The sequence below is a fragment of the Triticum urartu genome, chromosome 2A (genome assembly GCF_056163025.1).
Source record: "Triticum urartu cultivar PI428250 chromosome 2A, HENAU_Tu73, whole genome shotgun sequence".
Classification (NCBI taxonomy): Eukaryota; Viridiplantae; Streptophyta; class Magnoliopsida; order Poales; family Poaceae; genus Triticum; species Triticum urartu.
The window spans coordinates 296,616,426-296,630,139 of record NC_141874.1 but is presented as its reverse complement, the minus strand read 5'-3'; the positions used below and the strand labels follow the sequence as shown (position 1 = coordinate 296,630,139).

At 43.8% G+C, this 13,714-nt stretch overlaps 1 protein-coding gene across 1 annotated transcript; it reads left to right on the top strand.

The window, feature by feature from the left end:
* The first annotated feature begins 229 nt into the window (after positions 1-229).
* Positions 230-1,409, top strand: LOC147984879 (uncharacterized). Its single transcript, XM_087541300.1, has 2 exons — positions 230-513; positions 998-1,409. Exons 1-2 carry the CDS (start codon positions 230-232, stop codon positions 1,407-1,409), a joined length of 696 nt encoding a protein of 231 aa, XP_087397426.1.
* Positions 1,410-13,714: the final 12,305 nt, after the last annotated feature.

Sequence of the window (13,714 nt, the reverse complement as noted above, 5' to 3'; positions counted from 1 at the left end):
TAACAGAGCCTCCTCATAGCAGAACCTCTCTGCAGTTGTCACGTAACTAAAAACAGAGCCCCACCATGCTACCACCCTGCTCCACCTCTCCCACGTCCCGTCAAGGAGAGCAGAGGAGAAAACACAAATGCTTCGCCCCCCCCCAAAACCCCATTGCATCTTCTTCTCCACACTTCCTTTCACTAACCTCTCTCTCTCCAAAACAAACACAAGAGAGTAGAGGAGAGTCATGGCAGATGCACCTCTGTACAAGCAGCCCCGCACGTACACCAGGGAGCTCCACGACGTCGACCTCCATGACAACCACAAGCTCCATGTCGTTTGCATAAGCAAGGGTGAAGACATGGACAAGATGCTTTCCACGCTGAGGAGGAAGATCAACGGAATGCCCGTCAAACTAGTCAGCGTTGATGTCGAGTACAAGCACTACGTGAAGCCACAGCGGGCAGCAGTGCTCCAGCTATGCGTAGAAAAAGAATGCCTTGTCTACCACATCTCTGCAGCTAAAGACAGGTCAGAATAACTATCAATCTGTACTATTGCTTGTCAATATTGATTTTAAATTTTCTTCACTACAATTGCCAATATTTAAACTTTGGTTCTCATTTTTGAAAAGCATGGCATATGAATTCATTGACAGTTTTCATCTGGCTCCATGTATGTGTCTCATGTGTTCAATTCTTGAATTATATGATCTAGCAATACACACAGTTTTATTTTGTTTTACCAAATACAAACTATTTGACTGAACAATACAAAACTGCAACATTACTATACAAAACATGTATGAAATTCAGTTCAAGAATACAGGCATGCACAAAACATGCATTGTTTGTGCAACATATTACCAGATTTACTACTTATGCTGAACAAAGTATTAGCAACTACTCACTACAACAGATTCAGATATTCATATTGCAGTTCAGTTTCAGAAATAAAAAAACATTGGTAGTTCTAAGAAAATAAACTATATTCACTCTATACAAACATCTTGCAGGCCAATGGAACTAAACAAATTCCTCATGAATGGTGAGTACACCTTCGTTGGATTCGCCATTGAAGGAGACAAAAGCAAGCTGAAGCTATTTGGTTTGGAGATCAACTCCGACAACTACATTGATATTCAGGTGGAATGGAGAGACCCATACAATAAAAAGAAGTTTGCCTCTTTGGCTGATGTTGCCGGCAGGATGATAGACATTCACTACCATGACATGGAGAAAAAAATTAACCGCAAGGAGGACCATACTCTGTGGGGATTTTGCCCGCTGACAGAAAAGCTTATCAAGTATGCAGCAATAGATGCATTCGCAATATATGAGTCATGGAGAATCATCTATAATGTCATAATGGGACTGGACATGACAAAAATAGATAAAGAAGCAAAGAAGAGACCAACAAGGCCGTAATCCAATACAGCAACTAGAAATAATCAGGGTTATGTTTAGTTTCACTTTACTTTAGTCGTTGTGTTGTTCTTTCTTTCATGTATGCAAGATTTTGATTATGTCCGTTGCTTCATATCGAACATTTCTTTTGTAAAACAATGTCGTTTCAGAATTATCATCAAATTTTCTTTCTGTTGTTTGCTTATGTATCGTCAGTTTGCTTGTGATCAATTGCTTTCGTTGAAATTAATTTGTGTTAGAACAAGTATGCAGAAAACTTTGAAAAATTTAATCTGTGATACCAAAATATACTATTCACATACAAAACATATTCAAAAACAACGTTAAACAAAAAAACTTAAGTAATCTGACTACAACTCATACCTAAAAAAGAAAGATTAATGCAGTTCACAATGGTAAAAATAAGCATTACACATTTGTATACATGCAGTCCAGAGATAGTAATTATAGAAAAAGAACATTAATATTAATATTTATAAAAAAAATATAATCTGCAAACCATTATAAACAAGCGTGAACACAGTTCACATAACAAATATAAGGCAGTTCACAAAGTGTATACATGAAGTGCTGTACATGCATAAATGCAGAACGAGAGGGCTGCAGCAACTTTTGTGCAGTGCACAACACACAGACTTGGTACGTGCAATGCAGCACTCAACGTTGGTGCAAGCAGTACAAATGACACCATTTGTACTACCACGAAATATATATACTCCAAAAGAAAAAATGCTTCAGATAAGGAAAAAAATAGACCACCCAACTACAACTAGGCCCCAGCCAGTCCCGTAATAGGTCTGCGCCTACAGTAGGTGATTCGTTCTAAGCCACAATGCATGGGGCCGGGCACAAGTGGGCCCATGGGTCAGAGAGCATAGAGCAGTGCCCGCCGTGTATAAGCACCCAAATAAGTAACCAGAGGAGTTCGATACGGCGGCCTCGCCAGCACTTATAAACAGGTCGGGCGCACCTTCCGCGGGCGAGGTGGGACTAAATATTAGGCTGCACACAACGCACCGGGAACCAGTCATGCTCACACGCCGACTTGGGCCCAATGCGTCTTACAACCCAACGAACCGAACACATTCTCACAGCCCAAAAACAAACAAAGCCCAACGACCCACAACTAGCAAGTAATTCCAATACCCCCTCACCTAAAAAAATGTAGTCCGCTGTGCAGTCCGGTATGGGACGGAAGATGTGCTGTCAATAAAGCATTGCAGTTCGCTTAGACCAATATTTTTTCCAGCCATTCAAGAACACTACCAAGGCGAATCTTTTCACTTGGCTACAACGGCACAAACCCACGTCACACACTAGCTTGGTTGACAGGCGCACGGGGTGTGACAGGGAGGCGACGGGGTGTGACGGACTCGCCTACGCATGCGGTGCTGCGGCATGCCACGTTGCCGCCTGCTCCGGCTCGTTCCAGGCTCAGCCTCACAGGGGGGTGAGGAGGAGGGTCACGACCCCCTCCCACCCCTACCCGGCCTCGCGCTAACGCACGCAGTGCGCTCAGTTGACAAGCGCAGTGCAGACATTCTGTTTTTGAAACAATAGGACGCACGCAACCCGAGAGCCACACTCCTAAGATATACAGGGAGGCGACAGGGTGTGACGGCCTCGCCTACGCATGCGGCACCGCAGCACGCCGCGTCGCCGCCTGCTCCGTCTCGTTTTAGGCTTGGCCTCGCAGGGGGGTGGGGAGGGGGGGGAGTCACGACCCCCTTCCCACCCCTGCTCGTCCTCGCGCTAACGCACGCAGTGCGCTTGGTTGACAGGCGGAGTGTGAACATTCTGTTTTTCCAACAATAGGATGCACGCAACCTAGAGCCACACCCTTAAGATAGACAGGGAGGCGACGAGATGTGACGAACTCGCCTACGCATGCGGCGCCGCGGCACGCCACGTCACTGCTTGCTCCGGATCGTTCCAGGCTCGGCCTCGCAGGGGGGTGGGGAGGGGGGGGTCACGACCCCCTCCCACCCCCTGCTCGGCCTCGCGCTAACGCATGCAGTGCGCTTGGTTGACAGGCGTAGTGCGGACATTCTATTTTTCCAACAATAGGACACACACAACCCCAGAGCCACACTCCTAAGATAGACAGGGAGGCGACGGGGTGTGACGGACTCGCCTACGCATGCGGCGCCGCGACACGCCGTGTTGCCGCCTGCTCCGGCTCGTTCCAGGCTCGTCCTCGCAGGGGGGTGGGGAGGGGGTCACGACCCCCTCCCACCCCCTGCTCGACCTCGCGCTAATGCACACAATGCGTTAAGTACACAGAATACATGAGCAATACAAATCTATAGACAACTAAAAAATGCCCCCCAACCCCCCTACCTTACCGTACAAACAATAAAAAAACCAACTGCAGGACACATCTTTAGGCAAAGCAGTGCATTTGGTTAGGCAAAAAGTAGTGCAGTATCATAAAACAATGCAGTTTCGGGGTACACACATGAATACAGGGTCTGCGGCAAGTGCAGCAAAAAAATAGGTGCAACACTAACTTGTAGACAAATGCAATGCTTTTTGTTGGATGAAGAAGTTCGGCATCACATGCGATGCAGTTTATGGGACACATACGATACATATAAGCGTGACAAATGCCAGTTCACACAGAACGTGGTCGTCAAACAAAATAAAAATATACACATATATATATAATGCATGAGTTATTTATATAAAATACACATACACATACAAATTCGTCCATATACACTGCTGGAAAAAGCACACGAAAACACAACAACAGAAAAAGTCTTTTTTATACATTACCTACCTTAGACAGCACACAATACACAACATGAACCCTAGTTCTTGTCCATACACATGCTTTTACCCAGTAGAAACAATGCCAAAATGACTGTTACTACGTCTGCTACTGCTCTGTGATTCTGACAGGGAAGTAAGCCCGAGGTCCGCAATCAGATCTCATAGCTCAAGCAACATGTTTTCATAACACAACATGTTCGAAGGATTGAACAGCAGCTGGAACATGTACTCCGCCTTCCAATCTTCAACAGAAGGCTGGAAAAGAAAATAAAAAAATGCAGACCAGTGATTAAAAAAAGGTTGTCATAAAGAACAAAAAGTGAAAAAGTAAAATAATAAAAAAGTAACAAGAAAAACAAGAAAACAGAGAAGGTGTTACGTCAGATTTGATAATTCTCTCAATTAGACGTTGGCCGTCATACAACTGTTTCAACATCAGAACATAGATTCCGCACTCGTTTGCTCCGTGCGCTGGCATGACCGGGTAAGAGGGCTTCTCTGCCAATTTAACCCAGTCAGGGTGGTTCTTCGATTTATACATTTTTTCACCATAAATCGCCTTCAGCAGCTGAGTCATCCTCCTCATGTGGCAAAAAAGGAAGCACAAGGTAAAAATAACACACATCACAGATCAAGTTACTATTCAGACGAACCAAAAAAAAAATACAAAAGTTGTTCTCAACGTCTAGACAGTCCCTCTTTTAAATGCACGTGAGATCATTTCCTTTTACCCTTTTTATACAGATTATGGGGGGTGTGAGAAAATGCAGTTCTATCACGCATATGTTGCAGTGCACTACATAAACAAGTGTGGTTCTATGTGTGCTAACATTGCATGTGCAGTTTATAAAAAAATGCAGCAGGAGAAACACAAAAAAGCTTTGCACTTGCCAAGAAAAAAAATGACATACCACTTCAGTGCAATTTGAGTGGTAGTCAGTCCTGTGCCACTTTGTCTTCCATCAGGATGGCCAGTGTACTTCCTAGTGTCATGGATATCAAACGTCTGGCGATGCTGCTTCATCGTGTATAAGGAATAATGACCATCCTTGGAGCGTGGCATCATAATCTGTTCACATCAAAAAAACAAAAATGAAAATGAAAAGTTCTTTCGACACATAGCACCAGGACCATTGTTCCAAAAATAACTATAAAAAGAAATGCAACAAACCAGAAAAATAAATGACGGAAAACAATGAACTTACCAGTTTTGCATCCAACAGGTTTACGTCACCGCTCACAAAAACCTTGAAATGCTTAACTGCATCTTATAAAACAAACATGCTATGGACAACTGGCAACACATGGTTTAAATCATCATCTCTCGTCACAAAGGTTTCCATTTGAAGAACATACTGCATTGAAAAAAGAACAAAAAAGGACATGAAAAAAAGAATAAACAATGCATGCAGGCATGGACATGAAAAAACCAGTACAATTGGAAAAAATGACAGCACACGTTTACCGTGATAAATAAAGGTGAAAGTAGCACACTGTAACACCCCGGATGTAACTTTCCCAATTTGTACTCCAACTCTTGCCGTTTCCGGCATTAAGTTATTTTATTTCTCGGGTTCGGGTCTTTGTCTCCGCGTGTTTTTGTCGTTGTCATGCATCTCATATCATGTCATCATGTGCATTGCATTTGCATACGTGTTCATCTCATGCATTCGAGCATTTTCCCCGTTGTCCGTTTTGCATTCCGGCGCTTCGTTCTCCTCCGATGGTCATTTCTAGCTTTCTTTCATGTGTGGGGATTAAACATTTCCGGATTGGACCGAGACTTGCCAAGCGGCCTTGGTTTACTACCGGTAGACCGCCTGTCAAGTTTCGTACCATTTGGACTTCGTTTGATACTCCAACGGTTAACCGAGGGACCGAAAAGGCCTCGTGTGTATTGCAGCCCAACACCCCTCCAATTTGGTCCAAAACCCACCTAAGCCTTCTCCATAATCTAGATCGTTCGATCACGATCGCGTAGCCGAAAACCGCACCTCATTTGGACTCTCCTAGCTCCCTCTACCTCTATTTAAAGGCCTCTCCCCGAAAATCCGGATCCCCCTCGTCCGAAACCCTAAAAAATCATCTCCGCGTCGGCCGGACACGTCCGCCCTGGACGGACACATCGCCGCCGCCCACTCTGCGCCTGCCACGTCACCGCCGCCACCCACGCACCGCCACGGCCCGGAGGGCCCAGCTCCGGCCCCCGCGGCCCAGATCCAGGCGCCGCCCCGCGCCTCCGCCCGCCTACCGCGCCCCGCCGCCGCTGCTTCTCCGCCGCGCCGCCGCGCCGGCAGCCGCCAGACCTTGCCGCCGACACCGTTGCACCTCCCGCCTCCACGCGCCACCGCCGCCTCGGCCTCGCGCCGCCACGCCGCCCGTCTTCGGCGCTCCGGCGAGCCCCGAGCCGGCCCCCCTCTTCCTCCCTCTACTCCGGCCGTCGCACGGCCATCAACGCAGGCAAGGCTCCGGCGAGATCCCGACGAACCTCGGGGCACGTGCAAACCCTAGATCTGGGAGGTTGAATTTCTACTAAGTCCTCGAAATCTCAGATCCATATGCTCCTGTTCATCGTGTCTTATCTCCGCATCCGTAACTCCGATTTGGGCATATAGCATATAAAAATGTTCATCTCAGAGAGTACATCATTTCATTCCATTGAATCATTTTCATTTGAGTTCATCTTGATGCCCGAAATGCTGTTAGAAGAGGGCTACTTGAGATATTTGTCAGATCTGCTACTCCATTTAGACATTTGGCATTTTTGCCATGATTAATGTGTGCATGATATGCCCATGAGTTCTACATATGTTTTGTTAAGGGTTTTGTCATCTTTCCAGAGGTGCAACCCATGTATTTTTTTGATGTGTGTGGTGACTAGCACGAGCTTGCATAGTGAGGCACTTGGTAATTCTAATTTCAGGGACTTAGCATTTCCACCAAGTCCTTGATCTGTTTATCTCATATGGCCATATGTTCATGTTGTTTCCTAGTGATCCATGCCTCTTTTGAGGATGATCAGTAAGGATGTTTTGTTAATCTTGTAGTGCTCTATCCATCCATGTCTTTGTTTGCAATAATGGAGCACCCTAGCTTGAGTCAATCGAGCTCTACTTTTGGTACTTTATGAATCTGGTCAGATTGTCAACTTGTTTGCAATTTTGCCGATGATGTTGTAGTTGATCCGTGCATGCTATGCTATTTTTCTTGCCATGTCTAGCTTGAATTTTGTGTATTCTTGATGGATGTATGCTTAGCTTATCATGACTTGCTCCGTAGTGAGTGCATCGTGCTCATAAACATACCTACTTGATATCTGTTTTCAGCATGCTCCAGTTTTCACTAAGTCTGAAAACTGATTATGTTTTTGCTATGTTCACATGCTTGCAATTGTATTTTCTGGTCCCTTTTGGCTCAAGGTCACTAAGGGACTTTTGTTAAGCTCTTTGAGTAGCTCCATTCCATGCTTTACTTTGCCATGTTCAGGTCCTGTAGAATGTAGTTTTGTTGCTCCGAAGAGAGCTACCTGATCTGAAATTCCCGACAAGTGTTAATTTCACTAAGTCTGAAATCTGTTTGTCATATGCATTTTTGCCATGATTGTTTGAACCTGTTAATGGATGAATTGGCCATAGCTCAGTGCTAGACTTTTGTTAAGCATCATGAATGCATCCCTGCCATGTATTTTTTTGTCATGTTTGGGTGCTGTAGCATGTTCATTTTGTTGCATTTAGATGGCTACTTGCTGTAAATCGCAGACCGGTGTCATATTTGAATCGCTTGCCATTTCCAAACCGTAGCTCCGATTCCGGCGTTCTTTATATCGTTTTCAAGCGATTTCATCTCATCTTTCCAGTGGCACACTTGGATTTCCAAGTTGAGGCCAGGTTCATGCATCCCTTGTCAAATCTTGCATATGCATCCCGCATCGCATCTCGCATAGCATACCATCTTTGCATCATGTTGTTCGATCCCTGCACGTGGTTGATTGTGTCCTTGTTGCTTGTTTGTCTTGTTTGGGTAGAGCCAGGAGACGAGTTCGCTAACGAGGAGCCCGTTGAGTTTGCTTTCGAGGATCCCGTCAACTCTGACAACTGTGCAGGCAAGATGATCATACCCTCGAAATCACTACTATCTTTGCTATGCTAGATTGCTCGCTCTTTTGCTATGCCAATGCTACGATGCCTACCACTTGCTTTCAAGCCTCCCAATATTTCCATGTCAAACCTCTAACCCACCATGTTCCTAGCAAACCGTTGATTGTCTATGTGACCGCTTTGCTCAGCCCCCTCTTATAGCGTTGCTAGTTGCAGGTGAAGATTGGAGGCCGTTCCTTGTTGGAACATTATTTTACTTGTCGGGATATAATTATATTATCTTGTTATCTTAATACATCTATATACTTGGTAAAGGGTGGAAGGCTCGGCCTCTCGCCTAGTGTTTTGTTCCACTCTTGCCGCCCTAGTTTCCGTCATATCGGTGTTATGTTCCCGGATTTTGCGTTCCTTACGCGGTTGGGTTATAATGGGAACCCCTTGATAGATCGCCTTGATTAAAGCTTTTCCAGCAATGACCAACCTTGGTTTTACCATTTGCCACCTAGCCTCTTTTTCCCTTGGGTTTCCGGAGCCCGAGGGTCATCTTATTTTAGCCCCCCGGGCCAGTGCTCCTCTGAGTGTTGGTCCCACCGAGCGATATCTGGGGCTACCAGGGGCAACTCTGGGCTGGCCTACCCGACGTCTGGCTCATCTGAGTGTTCCCTGAGAACGAGATATGTGCAGCTCCTATCAGGATTTGTCGGCACATTCGGGCGGTGTTGCTGGTCTTGTTTTAACCTGTCGAAGTGTCTTGAAGAACCGAGATACCGAGTCTGATCGGAACGTCTTGGGAGGAGGTCTATTCCTTCATTGATCGTGAGAGCTTGTCATGGGCTAAGTAGGGACTCCCCTGCAGGGATTTGAACTTTCGAAAGCCGTGCCCGCGGTTATGGGCAGATGGGAATTTGTTAATGTCCGGTTGTAGATAACTTGAACCTTAACTTAATTAAAACGAATCAACAGTGTGAGTTACCATGATGGTCTCTTCTCGGCGGAGTCCGGGAAGTGGACACGGTGTTGGAGTAATGTTTGCGCAGGTTGCTCTCTAGTTTATCGCTCGCGCTTTGCCTCCTCTTCTCGCTCTCTTTTGCGAACAGGATAGCCACCATATTTGCTAGTCGCTTGCTGCAGCTCCACATATTTACCTTGCCTTACCTATAAGCTTAAATAGTCTTGATCGCGAGGGTGCGAGATTGCTGAGTCCCTGTGGCTCATAGATTACTATTACACCAGATGCAGGGCCCGATGATTCCGCTCCAGGAGACGCGCTTGAGCTCAAGTGGGAGTTCGACAAGGACTCTCAACGTTACTATGTTTCCTTTCCTGATGATCAGTAGTGGTGCCCAGTTGGGGGTGATTGGGACCGTGTCGCATGTTGGGTTATCTTTTATTTTGGCGCCGTAGTCGGGCCATGAGTGTTTGGGTGATGTAATGTTATTTATGTACTTGATTGACGTGGCGAGTGTAAGCCAACTATGTTATCTCCCCTTTTATTACATATATATTACATGGGATGTTGTGAAGATTGCCTAACTTGCGACATATGCCTTCAATGCGATTATGCCTCTAAGTCGTGCCTCGACACGTGGGAGATAGTTGCATCGAGGGTGTTACACACACGTTCACCGAAATGATAAACTAAACCCAATTCAGGGTCTAACTTCTAGTACTTGATGAAAAAATCCATGAGATACGAATCCATTAAATCTCCTTTGCCAAATGTATTATAGATATAGTCAACAGTGTAAGTATCGACATCACCAAAAGGACTATTCACCATAAAGAACGCGCTCCTGCAGTAAACATACATAGATAGGATCAGTAAAATTAAAATTAAAAACAAAACACACAAAAAGGATGAAGGGCACACACATAAAACTTACTCGTGGTATTTGGTTACAAAATCTTTGCTGAGAACAAGATCTTTTATTTTCCTCGCCTCATCAATATATTTGAACCTCGGAGGCTTCAATTTCTCTATGGAGCATCTCAACTTAAAAGCCCTCTCACCTGCCCTCTTGTTCAAAAATACTTCAAGCTCATCCATAGGAGGACGATTAATTGCTGCACTCCTAGTCCTAGTGACGCGTGGACACGGTGTAACAAAATCATCATCATCACAATCAAATACATCGTGTGGAGAGCTAGGTCGAGAGACACTTCCACCATCAGGTCCAGACGCCACATCTGTGTTCAAATCATCTCCAGCCAAAGAACCAGAATTATTTGGAGAGATTTCAATGACACAATCCTCCATAACCACCTCAGAACCCTGGGACTCAAACAGTGACGTACAGCCTTCATGAAGCCCCCCACCAACACCTAAAAACGTGTAGAAAAAACATGGAAACACTTAGCACGAAATACAAAACCAAAAAACATGTAATACATCTCATTAATAAAAAAAATGCAGTTCACTAAAGAACAGAATGCAGCCCATTAGTCTACATCAATGCAGTCCACTTGTCTACAACAATGCAGCCCACTTGTCTACAGCAATGCAGCCCACTTGTATAAAACAATGCAGCCCACTTATAAAGAACAATGCATCTCACTTGCCCAAAAAATAAAATGCATCTCACTAATACAACAAATAAATATACACATCCATTCTAAATCACGAACTTAACTAAACAAACTAGTAAAAAAAGCCCGTAAGAAGCGGAGGCAAGCCGTAGACAAAAAATAAATAAAAGGGAGGATAAAGAAGTTCACTAAAACAACCTTTATCTACAAAAAGTAAAAGTGATGTTAAATCAAGGCAACACTTTCTCGATGTGAGCCAACTACAGAGCATGGTCTTTCTGATGTAGCCAATGTGCTCCACCCCAAACTGAGCAACTCGAACACCATCCCAAGTCTGCAAGAATTGAAACATATAGAATCCACAATCATGACTGCAATAAAAAGAATAAAAAACATCAATTTCACAAAATGAAATAAAAAAACTTGAGCAGTATGGTGGAGAGGGGCTGTACAAAACACACCCATTTGGCTGCATTGGGACAATGGCATGTTTCAACACAAATCCATCAAGTGTAGGAGGATTTAACGGTTCATCAGAACTTGAGCTTCCTTCTTTCCATGCACACTTGATATTTTTAACCATCCTCCTAAAAACCCTGATCGCATCAGGGCTGCCAGGTTTATTAAGCGAGTCAAGAAATTCAAACCGCCTTTCTTTCACATTTAACGCAACTACACAATAATGACCAACGCCATCCCTCATCTCTGGCGGATCAAAAGTTGCAAAAAGGACCAGTTCGAAGGACAGATAAATAAATAAAATTATTATAAGAAGAAGAAACAGAACACTATAAAAACAAACACACAAAATATAGCTTTCTACACATAAAAACGTTACTCACCATATCCTTTTTATCAACACGCTCCTCCGCTTTTGAAGAGAACATCATTTTAACACTCCTGCCTATAGTACCACCATTCCAAATAGTTGTCTGCCAAAACAAAACCAAAAATCAAATAGTGCTCAAGAAAACAGGTCGTCGCACGAAATCAAAAAAGAAAATCAAAAAATAAAACAAAAATTTCTGCATTCTTACACAAATATGGTACGGGGCAACCATTGTCGGAGATCCCTTAAACTTATCTATCAACAAAGAAACCCCAAGATCTACAAGGCTTGTAGTGAGCATCCCTTTATCCCGAAAGGATTGACCAACTTCGCCAATGGTAATATAATCCATCTCAGTTTTAAAAGCAATCATGTCCCAAAAATTTTCATGAAAAACTGAAACATAAGATACTAAAAAAATAACAACAAAGAAAAAGGGGGTAAATACCAAAATTAGAAAATACATTTGAACAAATTTTTTTCTAAAAAACCATACTTCTTCTTCTTGTCCTTCCGAACCCTCTAACAGCATCGTACAACTCATTGTATCTTTTCACAAGAGCTGGATCAATGCTCGACGGTGTCACAACAGGAAGTTCGTCATCTGTAATAAAAAGATGAAGTTCACTTATCCGAAGAATGAAGTTCAAGTATTAAGATAAGGAAATTTTGCTAGCTATTTTGAAAATCATAAACAAAAGATCAAGTTTCACTTATCATTAAACATCTAATACAGATACCATAGTAGTTAAACAAAATGAATGAGAAAAACTTCAACTGCACTGTTCGAAACAAAACTCTTGCCTTCAGTGTCAGAGTCTTCATGCTATTGTTCTTCAGAGCTGACCAAAACATTTTCTTGGCTAGGTTGCGACGAATCCACCACAACCTCACTGGAATGCCCTTCTGCAGCAACATCATCATTCTCTGGATTTACAACAGTCTGGTCAACCACCACATCCTTAGATACTTCAGCTACATGAGGCTGCACTCTTGATACTTCAGGAACATCGTTGGCTGCCAGACAAACATGGGAAGCCAACAACACTAACAGCAGGGACGACATTCTCCAGTGGCTTTTCAATGCCAAAATCAGAATCTTCATGCTGACTAGGGGAAACAACATCATGGGATTCTTGAGCTACAGAGGGATCTGCACAGTCAACGGCAACTGATGCAGAAGCGTCAACACTGCCACCACCATCAACAACACAACCACCCTGATTCAGATCAACGTGAACTTCCACGTTTTCTTCTCCAGGCTGTGGAAAGTTTAAAAAACACACAATAATACAAAATGAGCATGGGGATAATTAACACAACAACACACAAGACACTTATGTCAAAGACTGCTGACAACATACACAGTACAACTGCAGTCCACATGTGTCAAAACAACTACAACTGCAACCCACATAAACGTAAAAAAGAACTGCAGTTCACTTTGTCAAACGCTGCAGTTCAGTTATGTTAAATACTGAAGCTTACGTATGTAAAACACTATGGACCACACATGCGAAAAGAACCGCAGTTCACTTCTGTCAAAGACTGAAGCTCACACATGTAAAACTATTGCAGATAACATATGTAAATGAAAATGCATATGAGTGAACATAACAACGTACATCAAGTTTATAAAAACAACAAAAAAATAGATTACAACCCACCAAGAGAACAAGTAATACAACTATACCTTATCAGCTACAACATCCGGAGGGGACGATGCATTAGCCAAGACCTCATCCTTTCCAGAGCCATCGTAGGACTCTTTGTGCACATCACAAGCAGCAACACCAGTCTACGGGCATAGAACAAACCAAAAACGAAAATAAGATGGTAACGACCAAAAAAGAAAAAAAAACTTCAACTATGCACAAGCAGTACACACTTTACAACCGTGAAGTGCACAAAAATACAATAAAATGGAAAGCAACAAATGCAAGTTCAAGAAGAGGGACGCATGGCAGAACAGACATGGCAGAAGTACTTGTACCTGACCAACTCCATCATCCCTAGTTCCATGGACACCAGAAGATTCCACTCCATCCTATCACAAAAAAAATAGTGAGGAGCAGTCC

Bases quoted from the DNA above. Each gene is read 5' to 3' on its own strand.
- LOC147984879 (XM_087541300.1), top strand. From the start codon at position 230: ATGGCAGATGCACCTCTGTACAAGCAGCCCCGCACGTACACCAGGGAG. The intron at 514-997 runs GTCAGAATAACT...AACATCTTGCAG, and splicing joins ATCTCTGCAGCTAAAGACAG to GCCAATGGAACTAAACAAAT.